Source organism: Enoplosus armatus, chromosome 7 (genome assembly GCF_043641665.1).
Source record: "Enoplosus armatus isolate fEnoArm2 chromosome 7, fEnoArm2.hap1, whole genome shotgun sequence".
Taxonomy (NCBI): domain Eukaryota; kingdom Metazoa; phylum Chordata; class Actinopteri; order Centrarchiformes; family Enoplosidae; genus Enoplosus; species Enoplosus armatus.
Genome location: NC_092186.1, coordinates 1,651,978 through 1,676,458, shown reverse-complemented (window position 1 = coordinate 1,676,458; position 24,481 = coordinate 1,651,978). Strand labels below are relative to the sequence as shown.

Here is a 24,481-nt window from a genome sequence, read left to right as displayed (position 1 = left end):
TAACACACACACACACACACACACACACACACACACACACACACACACACACACACACACATACACACATATAGGCAGAAAACATTGACTTTTCATTTCTAAAATTATTCTAAAAGTAAGTGAGAAAGTTGAGTATTTGTAATTTGGGTGAACTGACCCTTGAAACAAAACATACCTCAAATGTGCGCCCACACACACACACACACACACACACAACCATTACGGACGTCCGTCAGTCACTCAGAGCTTTAAAACCTTCTACTTTAAAACTCTCCTTTCATGTTCGTGTTTCTTGAAAAAGAAAAATCAATCAAAGCGGAGCTGGCTCTGCCACTGGGCTCAGTAATTAAAGGTTAGCCTTGACAGAGAAGGATTCAGTGCCAGAGGCTGTTATGTACATTCTTTAATTTTCACAGAATATCTTCTTCTCTCTGTTATTCTGTCTGTGTGCTCGTGGCTCTGAGCAGCCTGAGCCTTTATTAAAAGAAAGCTCCCGTTCAGAGCGAGCTGCGGTGGAGGTCGAAGTGAAATCTCCGGGATGAATAACACAAGAAAGCCAGACAAAGGCTAATTACAACACGGCTATATTTCTACTGTAATGGGAAATAAAAATCGCCTCGCAGCAATCCCTGCGAAAAATGCCTTTGTCATTATTTTGAGAAACGACCTTGGAGATGAGGCTTTGGAGGAAGTTGTGGGATAGTTCTTTTATTTTAGTGTTCAAAAGTTAGGACTGTGAGAAAGAGAGGAAATATTCATGACAAGATAAAACACAAGATAAAATGTGTTTCAACCCCAGGGGTTTTTATAAAATTGGATAATTAAAACACTGTTGGAAAGACAGCAGCTAAGTGGTGATGTCACATGTGACAAAAGGCACTCAAAATGCAAAAGAGCTCATTGGTAGACAGCGTAATTGAAGTAAATCAGACGAGACAGCGAATCAGATGGTGACGGTGAGGCGGGTGGGAGAAAGAGGTGAGGCGGGCGGGAGAAAAAGGTGAGGGGGGGGGGAGAGGCTGTGTGTGAGAGAGAGAGAAATAACATTGATGCTTCACAACTGAGGCGGGCGACTCGGGAAATGAGAGGCCTAATTGACCGTGACAGAAAGCCAGGCAGAATGGGGATGAAGAGTGTGTGTGTGTGTGTGTGTGTGTGTGTGTGTGTGTGTGCGCGTGTGGTCACCACCGAAACCCGTGATGAGATTCACGATTCCACGAAAAACATCTTAGTAAAAATCTCCTGAAACTACAAAGTGTTGGGCAGGAGGAAGTTACTTTTTGCTCCATAGAGAACCAGACCTTCATATAAAAACAGGCATATTTTAGAGACAAGCCTGTATTCCTGTTATATATACCAGTATACCTTACTTTATTTGATCTGCTCCCGTTTCACTTAGCTGTTAATGCAAACTCAATATATATAATGTCCATTTACACAGGGCTACTTCCATCAGTACAACAGAGCCACGCCTGCTGTTCTGTCTTTTTCCTATTAACAGAAAGCTCTTTTCACTCACTGATTGATTCCAATCACAGCGTTAAGCTACTGCCAATGAAACTCAACACTCCCTGCAGATGCGTCACATTAAAAGCACCAGGACATTGTCATTGGGACATTATGCCCATTGAGCTTTTAATGTGAAATATGCGTGCAGGAGGTTGAGTTTTACTGACAGTAACAAACTGAATGAAGTGCTCTTTCATGGACAAACTATGTAATGGTGACACATATTCTGAATTAATTCATATTTTCTGTACCATACCAATGCAAGACATCAATAAGCTGTGTCTCCTAGACGTGCACTAACCATGTACTGCACACTCCTACACAGTATAATTGTAAATATTTGAGTGAGATATGGATTTTCATTTTACTTCTTATCTATCTGTTTGAGGGTCCATTAGAATGAATTATTCTATTATTCTATCTACTGCAAGTTCTTGTTACCTGCTGGCCGAGATGAACGAGAACACGGTGCACCTGTGATGAGTTAGAACTGGCAGAGAAATCAGCCAGCCTCTGTGACTGATTCTGTTTCTGTAGTTCGGAGACTAAAACATGGAAAATGTGAGCCAGAATATGTTTGATACTCTTGGCTTTCTATATAATATGTGAGTCCTGATGTGTATGATAGAATAGAGAATATGGTTTTCAGGGTCAAAGTCAATGAGGTGCAGCAAGTGGAGCCTGTAACAGTGGCACATGTACAGTTTGATGGATGGATGCTCCCAGTGTACGGAAGAGTGGGTGGTGGACGGAGGGACGTTGTTAAAAAGATAAAATAAATCTGATTGACGAGAGCTGTGGCACTGTTTTCAAGTACTGTCAGACAGGCAGACAGACAGACAGACAGGCAGGCAGACAGACAGACAGACAGACAGACAGACAGACAGACAGACAGGCAGGCAGGCAGACAGACAGACAGACAGACAGACAGACAGACAGACAGACAGACAGACAGACAGGCAGATGAGTGATGTGCTGCAGAGAGGATGAGCTGAGAGACGAACAGAAAAACTGTTAAATGATGAAACAGGGCGACTGTCATCACTCACGGCAGAGTCATAAAATTAGCATATAATTGTGCTCTGCACCTCATTTTCATTTGTTCACTTTCTCTCATACACAGATGCACTCGTACCCCCCCCTCCCCCCAGGTCCAATCATCATCTCTCCTCTCAGCCACTCAGCTGCATCTCTTTTAACCTCCTCTTCAGATCTCAGTACATATTTCTGGTATCTTCATCAGCGTATTTTATCAACTTGGAACTGGATCCAAAACTGATCCGGCTAATAGAACCTGGACCCTCATCCTCAGTCGACCTGTCTCTCTCTCCACAGCCCTCTGTTGGTTATTTATCTGGACGTGCAGACTCACTAAGAGCTTTTTAATGACACTCACTGCTGGTGGACTAATATGATGTCAGGCTTTCCACTGAGGCTCATCCACTCTGCACATGGGGGGGGGGGGCTACAGCCGAAACACTTTTCAAAGTCACCTCCGTGTAAATTAACTTGCTCACAGTCTACTTCATCGCTATAATTACACCACGTTGGTTTTGTCGGCTTTTAGAATATTTCTGATAAAAGCTGGAACATTTTAGAACGATTCTCAACGTTTTTACTCTTCCTGTGTGAAAATGCTTCTTTTACCTTTTCATGATTTCTATTCTGTTTTACAGACAGAAAGAGAGGTAATATAAGGACACAGGGTGACGGTGGATTACCTGAGATGGCACTTCTTTACACACACACAGAGCCTGACATCAATCAACACACACAGTGGGACTCTAATCAGATACACACCATGCAACTCTGCCTCGCCTTCTTTCATCTCAGAGGATGAAAGAATTCAATATGTCTCTGCAAAGAAACGGCGATAAAGACGAAGAAAAAGCTGCTGAGACAAGAGAAGGAGGTGAGACGCTGAGAGTGGGCGAAGGGTGAAAAGAAATGATGAAAATAAAGAAAGTTTAAGGAGGACGACATTGAGCGGCAGTGACAGGCTGAAAATCAGCGAATGAAAGGGTGAAGTGGGTGAAATCTAAAAGCAGCTCTTGACAGGTAGAAACACAGACGGACAGACAGATCCACAGGTGGACAGGTGGACAGGTGAGTGTCACTGATATAAACAGTGGACTTTCTACTCACTCCCACCTGTCATGGACATGTCAGAGGGACGAGTCTGACCTTTCTGAAGGCTGAACACACACACACACACACACACACACACTAATGTTTGTTTGTCCAATTCCCGCCAGGTCATTGAAAACTTAACTCTAACACCTTCAGTCTTATTTTCATAGTCTTGGCCATCATCTCCATCATTGTCACAAGTGAACTACTCATTACACTCATTTCAATATGATGCAGTCCAGTACAACACCATCACTAACTACGACCTCGGTAACAGACGTATAGTTGAATTAATACAAAGGCGATTATAATCTTTGGAAAGGCGTGATGGCGCCCCGCTTCAGCCGAGACTGAGGAACAGCCAACGGGTTTAGATGGAAGATTGAGCCAGCCATTTGAGAGCCTTAAAAACAAACAAACAAGATTTTAAAATCAGTTCTAAACTGCGCTGGAAGCCTCCGAAGAGAGGCTAGCCCAGGAGTGACGTGGTGGCTTCTTTTAGTGCCAGTGAAACGTCAAGTAGCAGCGTCATGAAGACTGGCCGACGCCTACCTGAGTCAAGCCAACAAGAAATGAAGGCGGTGACAACTTTCTACGTTGGATGTTGTTGGTTGCATTTGGAGCAAACAGGATCAAACTTGATTTGTTGAAATCATAACACTGCGCTCACCGCAGTAAACATCTGGAAACACAGCGAGTCAAGAGTCCTAACAATACTCATCAGACCCAGAGGAGACCTGCATCTACAGGTGTGCTTCTGTACTTTGTCCTACCTGAGGCTGCGGGAGCGCGGTCTCATGGCGGGGGAGCGGCGTCCCTCCTCGTCCGTGATGCTCTCGGAGCTGAAGTGTTTGGTGAGGAAGTGCAGCTCGTCCGGGGTGGGCTGGAAGGGCAGCTGGTGCAGCTTCTCCTGAGATGAACAGGAGGACTGTGAGAGGAGGAGCACAGAGGGAGCACAGATTACAACCAGCACTGGAGCTACTGCAGGGTTAGGCTGGAGCTAGGCTAAGACTAGGGCTAGTCCAGGTCAGGCGCGTTAGTTACAGGAGAGGACGGGGTTAGGCTGGAGTCTAGGGGAGTCGAGGTGTTTTTCTCCCAGTACGTTAAGAGCCTTTAGTATGAAGTGACTCTCCGACATGCTGAATTATGACTCAGCACAAGCCACTGGAGAAACAGAGGCGGCTGCTCTTCTCTGAAATCAATCAATAAAATCAGCAAGCGATGCTAATGACATTAGGATATGGATGTCAAAATGTTAGTCCAGGTGATGGATATCTAACTTTGAAGCTCAACACCTCCTGGAGATTTTGTGTGTTGATTTAAAGAGAACCGCAGCCAAAAGTGAAGAGGTTTAAAACGGGGCTACATTTACGTTTTTAATACATGTCTAGGATACATAAAGCCATCGCTCCAACAGCATTTAAAGGACTACATTTCAATGTGAAGCAGGCCCAAAATACAAATTGCACTATAAAGGAAACATTCACTTTCCCAACAAATTTATCCCACGTTTAACCTCCATGTCTAGATGTCTTTTCACCAGTAAATGAGGGATCATCATCATCATCATCATCATCATCATCCAACAAGTCATTTATTTTCACTGATAAGAAGACTAAAGTGAGCCCTGGTCCTCTGTAAATACAGTGAGCTAGCAGTCAGAAAAGAGCTCACACAGCTGCTAACTCTGCTCACTGCCTTTGAAGCGTGCTGAGCCTAAAGAGAAGCCGTTCACCGGGGTTTTACGAGGGGAGATGGAGGACCAGCAGAAGGTAAAGGAGAAGGAGAAGGATTAGGCCAGTGGGACTGTTGATCTGTCCCTGGGAATGAGGGAAGGAAAGAGGAGAAACAGACCAGGAAGCAGAAGGACACTTGAGGGCATCAGAGGGAGGAAGGAAGGAGGGAGACGGGGGAGAAGACGGGTCTGGCTTGTTGCTTTGCAGTGAAGTCAGAGGGAGCAGCAAGAATTCATTTCTGTTTCTTTTAGGGATCCACAGATTATTATCAAACACATACAATTACACGCAGAGACAGATAAAGATATTTACCGAGACAGTGGAGCTGGGAGTGTTGGTGCCATAGCCAGAGGAAGGCAGTGAGGCCAGAGACCAGCGTCTGCCATCCGTCCTGGGGGAGACGCAAGAAGACATCAAGAACAAACATTCATTCTTTAATATTCAAACACATATTCCAGCCATATCAAGGAGATGCAGCACCATCACATACAGCAACATGATGACTCAGCTGAAGGAGGGAAAATACAAACACAAGGAGAACATGGACTCAAAGGTGCAGGCAAAGCCATGAGGAGGATCCACCGAGACTCTGCAGGCATTAAGTGAAGCATGATGGAGTCCACACCTGACAGCCACTCTGACCGCTCAGCTCCCCACACTTTAACACCTTTTGGGTTTGGTTTATTCAAATGTAGGCCAGCCGTTACTCTGAATTTTTGTCATTGTCAACAAATCTCATGTAAAACCAACAACATGTCAGTCCGTCTCTCCGTCCTGTCTGACTTCCTGTCTGACTTCCTGTCTGAATACCTGTCTGAGGCTCTCAGCCCATTGGTTCCTACTGAAGATGTGAATCTTATACAGAACACCTCACTAATACAGGTTTACACATGTTTCAAAAGGCTCATTTCCTCAAACAGCTGCTCGCTGTCGTCTTTATCAAACTAACAGGAGGAAATAGTGCATCTGTTGGGGACTATTTTCAGCGGCGGATGAATCCACGTGTGGAGTGAGTATTTGGGGCAGCAGGACGGTGTGTGTGGGACTGAGTCAAGATAAACTACAGTGTGTGTGTTCATGGTGATGAAGGAACATGTGACCCAGTGACACACTGATGTATTTTTTATGGCACAAAAGAAGAAGACATATCAGGCTGTGCTAGTCGATCCGTTCACTGTTGGCTTTTGGTCTTTTCATGAGATTTACTGACATTAAGAAAAATCACCAACCTCATCCTTTAAGGAACAACCATAAGATGCTCAACATTTTGTGACCCATCTCCCCACTTCTGGGCCCCAAAGATACTCATGACTCCAGTCTTAGTTTTAGGTTTTGGGAAGACTCAGTGGGTATCACATCAGCTGAAGTTGTTCCTCTTTTAAACCTGATTCAAGTGTGTTCTCCAGTAGAAGAGGAGACCCTGCAGGGTACTCGACGTTGTTCAGTGTGTGCGCTCAGCCATGCAGGACGAAGGGCAGGAAGGTGGCGGCAGGAAGAGGGAGGAAAAAGGTCTAAAGTCAAAAGTGAGAGGTTACCTGTCAGCCCTGTGTCCGTGACTGTGAAGGAGACAAGACAGTTTTCTTTTTATAGCTGTTGGCAGCTGTCAGTCTCACACACACACACACACACACACAGTGTTCAAGCCCTCACACACCTCAAGTTTTGGATTTTATAACCGTTCTAAAAACAGGTCACAAGTAATAAAATGAATAATCCAGCAAACACACGACCAAACTAAAGTTTAGCTGCAGGAGGAGATGAAGTGAATATTTTCCTCAAAAATAAGGTCAGGAAGTTGTCCAACGTCACCTCAAGAGCTGTTCTTAGACACAAAGACATCATGACAGCAATAACCACTTGAATCATTTCAGAAACAAATACATAATATAACTAACATTGTGACAGAATCCAATAAATCTTTAAAACTCAGATCTTTGTTACCAAATATTAATTCATCCAGCTTCTTTCCATAATAATATTTAAGGAGTCCCCAAAGTTAAACATGGACGACGCTGACTCTTCTTCTCTCACAGAACAAGAAAACAACCAGCCAATGACCCTGGAATCAATGACCTGTCGTATCAACCTCCACCACAAGGTGTCACTGCTGTCCTGCCGTCTGCAGCACTGAGGTCAGCAGTCGGACAGAGAGGGATTTCCAATTCAAATCAACATGAATGCTCTTTTGGGCTGCTGCACGGCTGCCATATAGTGTTTGATGATGTCATCGTGGAAATAGCCCGGGGGTTCAGTACGGTAGGAAAGGTGTGTTACCATGGAAACATCATCATCTTAATGAAGATTTAAGAGGCAGGCTTTCTTTATATTTTACCAAACTTTTATATGAGCTCATATTAACGTCTTTTTTTTATCACTCGAGTGACGAGACATGCATGCATCTGTCTGTCACACGTACATGCATAAATTATCACACACACACACACACTCTTACTCCCTCCTTCCCTCCCAGTAATTACTATCTGTGCTGAGAGCCCAGACAGATAAGAGGTTTATTAATCCCGGTTTGAGTGACAGCCTTAGAGTGATCATCTGCCTCCTCATCAGCTCACACACTATCATCAGCAGCAGCTCGGCTCTCGAGGCGCCGAGGCCGTGGAGTCGCTTCACAGCCTTCAAAAGATACCGACATTAAAAGCTGAAGCACAGCTCATCCATCCTGGCCTCAATGTATTCACTTCCTGTCCGATTATAGTTCTTCAGTTTGGTTTCATTTCCCACAAAATACTATTAACTGTACTGTTGAACATGTTAAGCAGTGAAGTGACCTGCTGCCTGTGATGTAAAAACTACCTGCAGACTGACTAGGCTGCCTCGCTGTGTGCCGTGTGCCACACAAAGAAGGGCTCCATAGCATTAGCAATATGTTAATGCTGGTGGTTGGTAGTTTCAGTAGCAATATCACGTTTAAGGAATATAAACAGGGCACAGACAGGACTTCATGAATACTGACATCATGAGAAAACGCTATAAGGCTGCTGGTTCTGCTCCACATCAGTTCCTAAAAAAACAGTTGATGAAACTACAGCATGTTTGTGTAAATGCTATCTTTATAATCCTAATTTCAACCAGATTTTTACATTCATGATTTTTTTCATCCTACCCGACCTACAAGACTTAGTTTTCCAGGTGTGACCCTCAAACACACCTGCACAGCTGAGTGTGTGTTTCTGTGCGCCTCACCTGCGGGCAGGAACAAAGGAGAAGTGTGCAGCTGTGTTGGGGGAGAAGTTGCGAGGGCTGTCCAGTGGGCTGGTACCTGACAGACAGAAAACAGGGACGGAAAGAAAAGGAAGGAGGAGAAAGAATAATAGGTGAGCACAGTAAACAGAAACCCAGCTGAAAACTCTGCATCTGTTCACCTCAGCGACTGATGAGGTGATGGATTCAGATATATTCTAATAACGTGCATCACTACCTCCAACATACCGACGGTATTAATCAAAGAATTATTAATTATAATGATGTGACTTCACAGTGTATACTTCCAGAACCATCGTCTTCTCCAACTGTGGAACTCAAAATGAGAAAATAATGGGCCTGTGTGTGCAGAGTGCATGTGTGCTCTGCTTGTTCCTTTATCCTGCCTCCATTTTCCATCTTCTTCTGGCCCTCAACAAGACGAGAGCAGGACGAGTGAACAAGAATGTGAACGGAGGGAAGAGGAGAATCTCAAGTGATGAGGACGAATTCAATTGAGAGAGACAAAAATAAGAGAAATAGGGGAGCTGAGAGGAAGGTGGAGGGTGGAGAGATAAGAGGGCTGACTAATACGTCTCCTCCATCTACACAGACAGAGGTGGATTTAGATAAAGGAGGACAAACTGCTACACTCACTGCAACACAACTGAAAAGATGCAGAGACAAAAGAATTACAAAGAGGACAACTTCAGCCTTCAAAAGGAAACACGAGAGGAGAGAGAAAAGAGGTCTCATATTAATATTGTTGCTGTTCTACAGAACTGCAGCAATCTAAAATGTTTATTGTGCCGAGCGTAACGAGCAGAACACTGGCTGACTGTGGCCCCCAGCCTCTCACACAGAGCTGCTGCTGGTGTTAGCAGTCCTTCAGTGGCAGTAAACACAACACACGAGCCCGCAGATAACTGAGCTGTATACGGAGCTCAACAAGACAACAACAGTAACGTTAACCACTGTTTAACAGTAATAAACAGCGTGGCCACGGCTATGCACTGAACAGAGAGCCTCTTGTGGAGCCGCTATCCCAGGAACAACACCGGTGCCCACACAGTAACTCTCTCAAAGGGCCATACATGTGCTTCGAGAGGGGGACGCCATCTACACCTGTATAAGATGTTATGATATCAACAGAATAATGGAGGCAAACACAAAGAGGTTATTATGGGGTATTATTCAGCAGTATTAATCACCCCGGTGTGTGATGCAACAAGTTATTTCAGCAGCTGTTACTGCATCCTCCGTGTCGGTTAGAGAGAAAACTCCCAAACGCAAATAGACTAACATGAACCAACATGTCACACCGATTAACTCATTCAGTCTGAACCAATCAGGTTCAACACAAACTGAAATGAACATGAAACATGTGCAGCACAAACTGAACGATCTGACGCACAGAAAACAGACGATCCTCTTCTGAACAAAGCTGAGATTATTTAATAAGCACACACACACACACACAGCATAATGGATACGAATATTCAAGGCCAGTCGATCTGCAGGGAAACACACAGTGTCGGTGTGTAACACACACACACACACACACAGATGGATAGGAGAAGGCTGTCGGCCTCAGAAACAGGAGGAGAGATTAAGTAGTCGGACACTTCCACATCAATTATGCATCTTCCTCCGCAGCACGTCTGGACAGAGCAGAAACTCAAATATTAATACGAGCATTTGCTTTGTGTCAGATGGGAATCTCCGTCTCTGTCTGTCGCTGGAGAGCAGAACGTGTGCGCGCACACTCGGGTGAACACGTGTGTCATTAGTCAAACAGAAGCTTGTTAGTGTCCATCGCACTTGTGTGAAAAGTCTCATACGTGACCTTGTGCTTCACGTGGATGCTGTGGAGTTACATCTCAAACGACACAGAGGTCTCATTGGGGCTGTCACCGGGCTCAGTCCCTGCACCGTCACACTTCAGGGCTCCCATTTTGTGTGTGGACCATTAGTCACTGTAAGGCTTACTCACAGACAGAAGAATCCATCTCTCTCTGTGAAGACACATCACACACAGCAGTGATGTGTAAACCGGTGTGTGTATACGGGACTGTCAGGGCTTCTCAGTCATATTTGCATAATAATGTGTCTCTCAGGGGTGTGACATGAGCTCAAAGTTAGCAAAGCTTTCAGATCTCTGTGTCCCAAAGCGCCTCAGAAACCCTGGTTTTGAAGTGATCCTTGATTTTAGTGCTGAAACAATTAGACGATTAATAAATTAACTGATTGACATAAAATACATCTGCAACTGTTCTGAGCAGAAACACCAAATATCCTCTGGTTGTAGCTTCTCCAATGTGATGATTTGCTGCTCTAAGAACTGTTGGTCATTTTCCTATTTCTTTTTTCACATTTTATAGATTTACTGAATAATAATAATAACGATAGAAAGATTTATCATAATGAAAATGATCTTTTGGATAGTTAGAGTGTAGCCTGGCGCAGAGCGCACAGCCACACCTTGTTAGCTGCCCCAGATGCTGCAAAGAATACGATGCACTTGTAGTTGGAGCCCGAGATGGGAGATGAAGAGTATCCAATAAGGCCGAAGGTGAGGGGGCCGGATATTATCTTCCTGCAGACATATGGCTATTGGTGTATATGTCGGCTGATAAGTAACAAGATATGTTTACATAGTTTGACCACGAGGGAGCTCAGATTATTTTTCCAACAGTAAAATGTCCCTCTGAGCGCTCATCTTGAACACACTAGTGTGAGCACAGCAGTCTTGTTGATGTGTCTGGTTGTCTGTTGGTTTGCACCTTGATGCTCAGGTTTCTTTTCGACTGTCAAACAGCCAAACAGCCAACTCTCAGCCAAAGTCACAGAGGTCACTCAGTCCAGCTCTGAACTGATACTAGAAACACCAACATGCCTCATATCTAGCACACGCTGCAGTCATGTGATGTCCACAGGGGTCCAGAGTGACTTTCAGCATGTTGACATACTCTGATTGGTTACAGAGAAAAATGGAATCACTCTTAAATCCTATTTGAATAATACTTTCCACTTCTTGTCAGGAAAGAAAACCACTCTGTGGATTGTATTTTGAAAGTGAACAAAGGAGCCAAGTGAAATGTAAATTACAGCTGAGAGCAGCTGGTGGGCGGTCTCATCACAACAGGTACAGAAGCTGCTTTGCCGTCACATTTTTAGCAGGTTTTGTGCTGCAAACTGCAGCGACAGTGACCTACTTTAGCAAAGACTGAGAAATATACCGGCGTATGAGTTACATGCAAATGTAATATCTGCTTTGTGCCTCTTCACTCTCGCTCGCTCGCTGCCTCTCCAGGGAGAGTGTGGTTGGGATAACAAAATACAGCTATAATTGGGGAGGGGGCGGAAAGAAAAATATGACTCGTATTTCCTCAGGAGTGTGAATAAGAATAAAGCTTGGATCCCTGTCGTCTGTCTTTCTGTCCTTCATTACAATTACAAAGACGAGCGGCGGATTGTTTGACAGAAGTCATCAGAAGTCAGAGCACACAGAGCTGCCAATCATCAGCTGGCCTTTGCCAAATCACAGCTCGCTGTCAGCCGGGAGGAGAGAGGGAGGCTCAGGGAGGATGGAGAGGAAGAAAAGGAGAAGATGTAGATGTTGAAAAGGAAAGAAAGGGACAGAAGGGAATATGGGGGGGAAATGAAAGTAGACGTTATGGAGATGACTAGCGAGAAAAAGGAGACAGAAGAGGGTATGAGAGAGGAAACGAGGGATTTATGCAGACTTTCAACATTTAATAAAAGTCATTTTTTGGAGAGGACTGGTCCTCATCAGCCCCTCAGGATATTAGACTTTGAGGAATCTCCATTTGATTAGCAGTAAATGGTTGAATGATTGAAACCATGATGAAATTCATGATTAGGGCCAGAGCGAGAGATTGAGAGAAAAAGCAATTATGTATGTATAAGGATGGTCTCTGGGAATGAAGGGGAAGGTTTAATGGCCTCCAGTGGTGCACATTAATCAGTTAAGTAGCAGCCAACAGAGATACAGAGATATCACAGCCTTGGCTCAGGCTCGCATGTAAGTTTCTGTGGAGGTAAAATCAAACTTAGCATCAGGCTGAAACCTCATTTAAGCTTTTTTTTTCAAACATTTAAGCCGAAACAAAACAAGAACAAAAGTCTAAAAGCAACATTTTACTGAGCAGGTGGTTCTGATGCAACGGGAGCGAAATCGAAAAAACAGCGACATTAATTAGTGATATTTAATTAGCAGTATTTATTTCCTCTGCAGGGTCTGGGACACAAAAGGACAGGACTGTTAGGTGGACTGCAAGACTGGTGGCAGTGTTACCATGGCAACGCAGCAGCCACAGCAGTCTGGTGGATGGAGACGGAGACGGCAGGAAGGAGATGGAAGGATGGAGCAAAAGAAGGACGGCGTTTTACAGATGCTGCACCACACTGTGACCCCAAACCAGCAACCAAAACACCACCAGACTCTCATAATCATAACTAAATGTTGACTAATGTTTTCATTACTGACTCATTCATTCAATATTTAGTCTAGAAAAAGTCAAAAATAAGGACGAAAGCACGTCAAGCGTTCCCTGAGCCCCGACGTCTGTCTTTAAATGGCTCATTTAGTTTATACACTAATGCTGAACTCAAACGAACGTCTCTTATTAGCTTCACACATAGTATGTAATATTTATTTAAACTTATTAAGACTTCACAGGGGTCACGGTCAACGCTTAGAATGTGAATTATTCACAAAAGCATCATAACCAAAAATACAGTTTCTGGGGCTTGGATTTCCATAACAAGACGCAGTTACAACAACATGCTATGAGGCATTTGCTTGTCAGGAAGACGACTACTGATGTGTTGATTGACACCAGCTGGTTTCCACATGACAAGGAGGCGGATTCAGGATCAATACAGAAATGGATTCAAGTTTAATATTTGTGCGTTTGTATATATACTTTTCAAGAGGTCAGAACTTACTGGATGAAAGGCAATTTCAACAAAACCACTTATTTAAAGTGTGTGTGTGTGTGTGTGTGTGTGTGTGTGTGTGTGTGTGTGTGTGTGTGTGTGTGTGTGTGTGTGTGTGTGTGTGTGTGTGTGTGGGCGCAGTGACTGACAGGCTGGCAAATTCCATTATTTCCTGAGCAGGAAATGAGATGCGACAAACACACACTGCTAATGAGGCGCTCTCTCTCTCTCTCAGAGTCAGATATAATTGTCGATACTTTTATTTCATGCTGCCGTCTCTCTCTCTCTCCCGTTCAGTCACTGTCACCACTCCACTTTTATTCCCTCCCTCCACTCTATATTTTGTGCCTGTCGCTCGCTCCCCGCCAGTCACCATCAATCAATATCACTATTATTCATCTCTCTCTCTCTCTCTCTTTACATTTGAAAGGTGGAGGGGGCTGAGTGGGTGGGTTGCTGGTGGTGGATTCGGGGGGTTTTGTGTGCTTGTCTTACATGCTGTCAAGTGTGTTCGACAAAAATCCTGTCAGCGCACATTTCATCTGTCATCACACACACACACACACCAAATATGTGCAGACACACTTAATAAATTTCAATAATGTGTGTGTGTGTGTCTGTGAGACGACCCCCGGCTGCTTTTCCTCAGAAGCATTAATTTATTAAAATTAATCAACCCGTTGATTATTTTTGTTGAATAACTTTTAAACACTGTGAAACTTTCCCATCAAAATGTTCTGAAATGTTTAAAATGAATAAAACATTCTCACATTTAAAGAGGCTGGAACAGAGACTCTCTTGCTTGATAAGTGACCATAACTTCTGGCTGATTATGATAAATTATTGATCAAGCAGGGATCAAGTGACTTTGGAGTCACTCGGCCGACTGGGAAACATCAATCAGAGCTCAACCGTTACTGCTACTTGGGTCTGATGCAGATAGACAAGATATTTCACACGATCACATACAATAAACCAGCGTTTTGGAAGAGGGTCTATTTACATTAGTCTTTAAAGAACTGTGAGATAGATATACCAAATATATCCAACAACTGCAGTCATTTTTAAAGATCTGGACATCCAGCAGCCTGTGTATTCATCCATGCAATCATAGGTGGCTGTGCTGCGCTCGGCGTGCAGTCTGAGCTGTTAATTGAGCTTTGTTGGTGTGTGATAGTAAACACCACGACTCCATGTAACACCACTCACCTGCTGTTACACACACACCTTTCAGCAAGAAGGAACGAACATCGCTGCAAAAACAGGTGATACAACAACACCTTCAACTCATCATGATTCTTTTTTTACTGCCAGTTATTTGCTACCTAAAGATGGTTTGTCTGCAGATTGATGTAAACATTGTGGGTTTTCCTGGTCCCCAGAAGGTGAGTCGATGTTCAGTCTGCTGCTGAATCCATTTGGTCTAATAAAGTTTTATTCAAAGTTTCTGGAAAAATGTGGCATTTCATTGTTTTCAAACTGCTGCTGGTATCAAGGTAATGTTTAGTGCCGGAGGAGGTGCATATGCGAGCGTGTTGAGTGTGTTACCTGTGTGTCCATGCAGAGGTGAGTGGGGTCGCGGCAGGGTAGGGGAGGTGCTGGATGTCACAATCAGGCTCTTCCTGTTGCTCGTCCGACAGCTGAAGACAAAAAGGAAACTCAGCTCAGTGAATTCAAATCAATAAAGTCCACGTTACAACAGCACCTCCTGCAGAACATCTATAATAGCTTTGCAATGAACCACACGCAGATGTCCAGTCGCTGATTTTGTGCAACTGGCTTCTCTGAACGTTAGCAGGCATTTCTGCACACTGAGCAGTAAGTTAACAGTCGCACACACACACACACACACACACACACACACACACACACACACACACACACACACACACACACACACACACACACACACACACACACACTCATGAATGTAAAAGTCAGTCATTTGTACCGGTGCCAAAAACGGCCAAACATCCCCTGCAGCTCTGCGTCAAAAACAGCAGGTGTCAGACACACACATTAGACAGCGCGTGTGTGTGTGTGTGTGTGTGTTGCTTTCATACATGCACTGCTGGTGAACTCACAGATGTTACAGTTTCAGTGAGGCGAGAGCTGCTCCACACACTGTGTGTCCTTCACACCAGAGGACAGAGACGACACACAAACACATCAGCTGCATTCAAGCAACTCACAGCCAACAGTCACGACTTCTTCTGTTAGTTCACCTTCAGCTCGGAAAATACAAACTGCTTCTTTGGCTCTATATAAATGTTCCAGTACAAAGATGTTTCTTTGCTGCTAAGTCAAGAAATTGTTATAAATGCTGAAGCCTATTTGTGTAGAAAGAATAATAACAGAGAGGAGATGAGGCACTCCATCAGCACTCCAAGGATCTGAACACTGGGTACGGCAGCCCAGACTGGACAATTACTGTAATTTGTCACAGATCTTGAGACAACAGCAGCAATTCCAAAGTCCCTTCAAACAAAGACACTTTAATAACACAATATTCACAGATCATTCTGTCAGCTCTCTACTGTTTATCTGTTTTAATCTGTTGAACGCACTTCTGTTTGATCTGTTCTTTATGGATGCACCCATACAGTCGTTTTTATGTTTTGTCTGATGTTTATAGTTTGATCATGAGTGGAACTAAATTTCATTTCAGCTGAAATAACATAGGTTTAGAGTAGAGATGTTACGTGAGGCTCCATCGCTGATGGCTGAACAGTCATTATGAGGTTGATTCTGCGGTGAAGTGGTTCAGCTCTCCTCTGGGCTGAGATGACGGTGTTTGTTGTGTGTGTGTGTGTGTGTGTGTGCGCACACTGTTGTTCAAAAGATGCTTGTAGAGAAAAAGAGCAATCTGCTTTAAAGCTGTGACATCCGTCCCCAGACAGAAGGGAAGAGGAGGAAATGAAGCGACAGTCTTCACACTTCACGGCTCCCACACAGCCACAGGTCCAGATCACACCGTTCTTCCACTTTGCTGTTTGCTCTGAAGCTCAGAGTGTCCTAATGACTCCAGACGAGGCTCGTTACGCTCACAGGAAATGACATATGGAGGAGGCGGCTGTGATGAGGCCTGCAGGTAGTCTGGGGTGATGTCGTTCTAAAGAAACACATTACATCTGCCCTCTCTGAGCTCCACAACGCATGCACTGGCAGAGTCTAAGTTAAGACAGATGCCGCTGTTATGGTCAATATCCACCACCGCACCTTCAGCGCAAGAACTGAGCGTGTAACTGAATCCCAAAGATGTTCCCCAGGGATGTATTCTGCTCCTGTTCATCACATATACTGGTGACACTGTTCCACAGTCAAAGAAGTCATCTCTGTGCTGCAGACGGCTCAGTCTCATACTGTAACGCTCAGGCCACTGAACAACTGCTGCTCGGCTTTAACAATCTCTTAGTAATCTGAACCCCGTCTTAAACGCAGACAAAACTACGTTTACGTATGTGCGAGAAGAACAAAAGAATGAATGAATGAATTTCGAGTTATGGGTAGGTCTCAAACAACTGATGAGAAATGACGTTCAGCAGCCTTTCTCATCGTTTTCATTAAAGATGAAAATTCTGTCAGTTAGAAAATATCTTCAGTGAAGAAACAGACACACACACGAGCTCCTGACAGTCTCTCGCACTGTGTGTGTGTGTGTGTGTGTGTGTGTGTGTGTGTGTGTGTGTGTGCGTGTGTGTGTGCGTGTGGTGTTAATTGGCCCATCACATCTGCTGGCTGTAATTATGCAGTCATGTAACGTCGTGTTTCTGACAGGCCGAACCTGCCGGGATGATCTCAAGACACACGAAGCGATTAGGGCTGAAGTCTTTGCTGATCAGTGTGACGTCTCTGTTTTAGGTTTGTGTGTCTGTGCTCTACTATTTCTATATTTGCGAGGACCAGTTTGACATTTAGGCGTTAAGTTTAAGGATATTTTTGCAAGGTGAGGACATTCAGTCTGGCCCTCGCTTCTGTTTTGAGGCTATTTAGAGTTATCATGAGAATAAGGTTTAGGTAAAGTTTATGTGTGCATGTAGGGAATATTAGGTGTTTGATCTACAGCAGGTTTGAGTCTACTTCACATACCCACCTAACAAATAATCACATGCCATGTAGATATGGCACGCTGTGTGTGTGTGTGTGTGTGTGTGTGTGTGTGTGTGTGTGTGTCTCTTGCCATCTGTTGAGATGTGCAGCATCAGCAGTTTGATCATAGCATGTTGTCTATACACACACACACACACACACACACACACACACACACACACACACACACACTCTAGTGATGTTTAGGTAGTTTAGGTAGTTGTGTTGAGTTTATAAGCATATGACATTTAACCCAAGTAAAGATTCCTTTAAATGGGAATCTCCATGTACATTGACTTTTATGCTTCCATGCAGACACATTATACATTTTGTTAGCAGTGGACCTGCTGTGCTGCTGTAGCTTACTGTAGTAATTAAATTGATTGAATTAACTGGAAGTGTAACAATTGAACACTACCTCTGTGTTCCTATTAGAGGCACCCCATTAAACAGTACCTTTTCAGGAAATCCTCTATGAATAAACAGTTGCATCAGTTCCTTTCTATGAAAGTTTCACAGACATCTGGCCATCAGTTGTTATCTTGTGAGATTAATCAGACATTTTGAGCTGAGAGTGACATCAGAGAAAAGGTCAGATTGGACTGCAGAAAGAGGACAAAGAGGGACAGAAAGGTAATTTAATAAGTAATGAAGGAGGAAGAAAATGAAGCATGAAAAAAACCCCAAGAGAACAACCTTTAACAGTGGAGGACATAAAGATGATGCTCAGGGTTAGGGTTAGTCCCACTGAGACTGTCGCTCACTCTGCATCGGCTAATGAACAAAGCTCAGTGGCTTCCTCATGAATATGGATTTACAGCTAAGCAACGAACGCACCTGTCAAATGTCAGAGGACGAAATGAGGAAGTTGGGAGTGAACGTCTGTAATGAAGACAAGCGGGAGACAGGGAGGGGTAATGGTCAAAAAGGGGACAGATGGTCAGAGTACGATGAAGAGCAGACTTTCTGCCTGGGTGGATGAAGGAGAGAGTTGCTAGAGGTTGACACGCCACGAACACTAACTCACTGTATTCTTGCTTCTTCTTCAGCACACTTTCACTCCGAGAAAGTGGTTTTCTAGTTTCTTTCTCCTGCAGGCGTTTTGGATCCCCGCTGGGAAACATGTTTCCATTATGCAGAACTGAGTGAAGGCAACATTTCTGTGTGTGTGTGTGTGAGCTTTTCATGCCTCACGTCACCATCAAAGCAGCAGCCAGTCAGCTAACAGCACAGCAACTGAGAGTCTAAATTGGTCACAGTTTTACATGAGTGAGGATGGGAATCCAAGAAGTCCTCATATTTGCTATTTTCTATAACTTGGATCATATTTTGGTACTTTTTCCCCATCATTGATTTGACAATGCTTTTGGTCCACTTATAGATTGCAGCTGCATTAGAAAATTAGTACCTCCTTCAAAATAAACCTACGAAAAGGAATCAGGTCAACATTATTTGCTTTCTCTCCGAGATGAGATGAGAAGATCGATATCACACTCACGTCTAGTCCGTCCAAAGTTCAAAGTACATCTACTAACACCTCTAAAGCTCACGGATGAACATTTGTATCTTGCTTGTTTAATCCGTGCATTAATAGACACGTAAAAACGACCATTTGTGGTTTTAGAGGGAGCTACCTGCTGGAACTCCTAGATACAACATGTTAGTGAGCTTTAGATGGTGTTCCCCCTGCGTCCTGTCTTTATGCTAAGCTAGGCTAGCCACGTCCTGACTCTTAACACACAGACATGATATTGATCTTCTCACCTCACTGTCAGAAAGAAAAGAAATTAGCATGTTTCCTATTATATAACGTATTAATATAATATGGATTACTGACTGGAATCATAGATGATATTGTCTTACTGTGTTATTGTTTTAAATTGTAATTAAAAACAAACAAAATAAGGTATTGAACTTTTGGTTTTACGTGTGTGAAGTCTGATATTCAACAATTTGAGGTTTGTGGGATTTACAACCAGACAAGATGACATGTTTAAGTGACAGTAAAGTGGCAGAGCGGGCAGGTGTAAGTGTTTGCACATGTGTGTTTACTCATGTTTCACCTGCAATATGAGCAGCTGCATATAACTCAGCATGTAATAACTTTGCTACTGTAAAACTCACAGTCACAGAAGAAGACATATAGTGATGTGACAGAGCACACACACACACACACACACACACACACACACACACACACACACACACACACCAGACAGCAGGTGAGTGTAGGTGGATAAGATCTACAGCAAAACTCATTTCCCATTGTGCACTCAATAATGTTGGTCTGAGGGTTACAGCCGCCACAGGAAATCAATGTGGCGGCCCACACCAGAGTGTGTGACAGTGTGTGTGTGTGTGTGTGTGTGTGTGTCTCCTGTCCAGCTGTGAGTGTAGGTAGCTAAAGGGTTAACGCCCTGAAGGAGAAACACATTACAAACAACAAGAGAGCTGCAACCCTTTGTTGTTTCTGAAAATCCACATTACAAGTCAGAAAATAACGACCTGTTGCTAAAAGGACTCAGTACAGACACAGAGCAGTACTGCAGTACAGACACAGAGCAGTACTGCAGTGCAGACACGGAGACGGAGCAGTGCAGACACGGACACGGAGCAGTACTGCAGTACAGACACGGAGACAGAGCAGAGCAGACACGGAGCAGTACTGCAGTACAGACACGGAGACGGAACAGTACAGACACGGACACAGAGCAGTACTGCAGTACAGACACGGAGACGGAGCAGTGCAGACACGGACACAGAGCAGAGCAGACACGGAGCAGTACTGCAGTACAGACACGGAGACGGAACAGTACAGACACGGACACGGAGCAGTACAGACACAGTACAGACACGGAGCAGTACAGACACGGACACGGAGCAGTACAGACACGGACACGGAGCAGTACAGACACAGAGCAGTACAGACACAGTACAGACATGGAGCAGTACAGACACAGAGACAGAGAAGTACAGACACAGACACGGAGCAGTACAGACACGGACACGGAGCAGGTCTGCAGCATTGTGCACCAAATTAATCTCTCTTAAGCTTTCAGATTCATACTGATCTTTTAGACATTAGCATTTCATTTCTGCAGATTTCTTGTATTTCTCTCAGTAACGTCTCAGGAACTGTGGCTTCTTTTGTTAATGTTCATATGAAAACGATTTAGTATTATTTGGGTATTGAATCAGCACTAGTGTTGTTTAACAGTATTATATGACATCCCACATCCCCCTTCCCTCCATGTGACTGTTTTATGTTTAATGCTTATTTAATTGAGTTTAACGCATCTTAATTCTTTATTCTCTGTGACGTAGACATGATGATCGTGGTGAGGAGAAAGTCTGCCCTGAAAAAACAAATCAGTCCAGCGTTACTGAAAAGAGAACATTACTGAGCCTTGTTGCAGCATGTTGCCTTGGGACGCTCCCTCCAACAGGAAGTCTGACCATTTAGCTTGTTGAAAAGACACAATGACCTTGTCTTTAACAGAATCAAAGCAGACACGGCACATTCCATGTTTGCATTTTCATGATGACATAAAAATGCGAATATGGAAACTTAGATGCTTGCTGTGAAGATTATCCTGAAGCTGTGGAAAATAGTTTGACATATCTTAAGACAAGAGAAATGATGGGAGATTCAAGACTAATAACTGGTGTTATAAGGCCATCGTCTTCCGACCCTTCAGGTCACCCTTTTTTTGGGGCGAACAATGAATCACTTTTGTCCTGATTACAGCTCGACACAAACTGTCGGCTCCATCCAGCGCCTGTTGCTATGCAGGAGTCCCTCCTGTCTCACTTCACAACCTCTTTCTCTTTTAAAAACACTGCGGAGACAAACACACACAACAGGAGGCGGTGACAAGGAGCAGAGAAGAAGAAATCTGTCCCTGTATGTGGCAGCTACCCCTGTTATTACAGGGAGGAGGAAGAAAATTGCTGCTTCAAAGCGATAAGTACAGCTCTGTCTTTGCCTTTCTTGAAATGACGACATATGGTCGCATGCACAAACGTCAAATCACGCCTTGCAACCTGGACTTGCATCACAATCACGTAAATTGTACGCAGATAGAGGAAATCTACTAACACACACACTGCAGCTCTAGGATACATGCCAGCAGTGTTACATGTGACAGTAACTCCCATTCAAACACAGAGTCACACAAAGCCTCCTGTTTATCCATCAAAAGACAAATCCAGTTAGCTGACCTTCATGTTGGAGCAACTCCTGCTGAGCATCTAAGACCTGCAGAGAGGAGGAGGAGGAGGAGGAGGAGGAGAGGATGCCGAGGATGGAGCGGCAGAAAATGAAAGAGAGAGAAAAATAGCAGACAGAAACGAGAAAACTAACGGAGACAGAGAAATGAAAGGAGGAGGAGGAGAAGACAGAGACGCAGGCTAGCAGAGATGGAAAGAATCTGAACTGATAAAGGAGGGTGGACGGAGTATGAGCGAGTACCTCTTGGAGCGCCGCAGCATGCTTCTCTCAGGCAGTGAGAAATTGGAGAGCACCGTCCAGAAGGAGTCAGACATGCTAACGCTAACGCAGACACGCAACCATCGCTGTGACACTCGACAGAGGACGAGGTTAGCAAACAGACGCCGGCTTCCACCTGTCACGCTGGCGACAGCGAGTGTGTGTGTGAGAGCTGCTGGAGTGTCTCCCCTCTCCTCCCTCCCTCCCTCCCTCCCTCCCTCTCCTCTGATCCTCTCTCTCTTTGCTCAGCAGTGCCCCCCCCCCCTCTGATGCTCCTCTCTTCTTTTCGTCCCTCTGTTTCTGAGTGGAGCTCTTACAGTAGAGAAACAGTTACCGGTTTACTGATGTTTACTGCAGATGTTTCAACACATCTGGCTGCTGTTTCTTTATGTGTAAGTAAACGCTGTCACCGCAGGCACTGTTAGAGCAACCCAGGAACCCACATTTAGACTGGAGGACGCAGGGTCTTTAATCTGACATCACATATGTCATGAGACAATATGCACTTTCTACCATCTGATATTTTGCCATACTGTTTGCACTGTGGTGTCCATCCCTTTATCATCTCTGGCCCATGGTGGGCGATGTTGCACATTTAGTGCACTTATGTGTTATATGTGTTAATATCACGATATCACACACACACACTCTGATAGAGGATTTCATCCATGTCGCCCACCCCTGCTCAGACATAGTCTGCTCTGGATTGTTGGCAGGAGAGGACTGAAAAGGTTTGACTATCCATTTTTTCTGAAATAAAAACCCCTTGTGGGGTCCTGACACCCAAACTGGGAACAACTGTTGCAAAGTTTATTGACTATAAAACCAAAGTTAAGATCAACATATAAAGTGTGAGAACAAGAAAGAGCACGAGTGAACAAGTAAGAGAGGCCGATAATGTTCCCATCTCCTCTTCCACCTCTACGTGTCTCCTTTACATCCCTTCATTACAACACGACATGCACAACAACGAGTGCAACACATCCGCTTCACTGTTGATATTTCATCTGGTTTAAAAGTTTCGTGTCAAACAATGTTCTTTTAAATCCATTATCAGCCAAAAGGTACTTTAAGTTCCTGATTTAGTTCCTGGAGATCTTTTGTACCTTGAAATATTTCAATGAAAACTATGAAAATAAGTTGCAAAACAAAGTGAATGTCCCTTTAAAGTCGCCAGAAAAAGACTCTTAAGTGGACATTTTCATCTCATTAGGTTCCTCTGGTTCCTCTCAGACAAAAACAGAAGGTCAGGAAACAGAAGACAACACACACTTACACACAAACAGGTGTGTTACCAGGTGACACAGCACGTCTCTTACCTCCAGAGGAAGGGGTTTCCTCGCTGGTGAACAGGGGCTGACAGAGGGCCATCAGAGGAACAGAGGGAGGGAGAGGAGGAGGAGGAGAAGGGGGAGAGGGTGACGACGGGGGGCTGAACGACGGAGGGATGAAAGGAAGTGGGGGACAGCAGGTGCTGGAGGAGGCTGCTGTTGCCGTGGCAACGCAGCTGAGCCGGCGACCAGATTCTGCCAACAGAGGAGGGAGGGGAGGAGTGGAAGAAAGGATGAAGAGGGGAGGAAGAGAGCAGGGTAAGGATAGAGGGATGTGTGATGAGGACTGTGACCGCACGTGTGTGCGTGTGTGTGTGTGTGTGCGTGTGTGTGTGTGTGTGTGTGTGTGTGTGCGTGTGTGTGCTGAGACGTCAAAGCTCGACTGTTTTTAAAAAGCTGTTAAGATCACAGAGTGGAAACATCCGTCTGTCCTCCAACACCTTTAACTTTTCCCTACCGTCTGTCCTGCTGCACCTTATACACAGAGACATCCTCAGAGAACTATCATCACCAGAGACCAAAGTAATGTCTTAGACTGAGCCTATTTACCAGCAGCCACAAGTACAGAAGAGTCATGAAGTCAAGACTCAATTATATCAGTGACACAACAACATCTGTGCAAAGCTCGCTAACTTTAGGTCACAGCAGACCAAGTAAGGCTTTAAAAGCAAAACCCCCGACTGTGTTGAACACGGGTTTGTTATACTGCCGATTAATTCAACTTCTCATTTGTCGTCAAAAGATTGCATTGTTTCTTCTGTAAAGAATAAGCTTTGTTTCAAAACACCAAAGCTGGTCTGTTGAGAATGTATGAAATAGAGTAGAGTCAGCAAATCCTCATATTTGCTTTCCTTTGCCGCTCTCGTATTGATTGCACTTACATAAAGTTTAGGAGATACAGATTAAAGAGAGAGCAGTCAAGATCAAAGCAGCTGCCCCCCCCCCCCCTGCTAACAAACTCGATTGTCCCCAGAGCCACAGAACAGTTTTCATAATCATCATTAATCATCGATTAATCACACTGTCCATCAAGACGT

At 44.3% G+C, this 24,481-nt stretch overlaps 1 protein-coding gene across 1 annotated transcript in view; it reads right to left on the bottom strand.

Annotated features, from left to right (window-relative positions):
• mast2 (microtubule associated serine/threonine kinase 2) overlaps positions 1 to 24,481 on the bottom strand; it is a 106,838-nt gene that overhangs the window by 21,157 nt on the left and 61,200 nt on the right. The window contains exons 6-11 of the mRNA XM_070908850.1: positions 23,433 to 23,639; positions 15,084 to 15,175; positions 8,577 to 8,652; positions 6,911 to 6,931; positions 5,688 to 5,766; positions 4,413 to 4,567 (exon numbers count right to left, since the gene is read on the bottom strand). Of these exons, the coding sequence (XP_070764951.1) occupies positions 4,413 to 4,567; positions 5,688 to 5,766; positions 6,911 to 6,931; positions 8,577 to 8,652; positions 15,084 to 15,175; positions 23,433 to 23,639 (630 nt within the window). The remainder of the gene's footprint in view (positions 1 to 4,412; positions 4,568 to 5,687; positions 5,767 to 6,910; positions 6,932 to 8,576; positions 8,653 to 15,083; positions 15,176 to 23,432; positions 23,640 to 24,481) is intronic.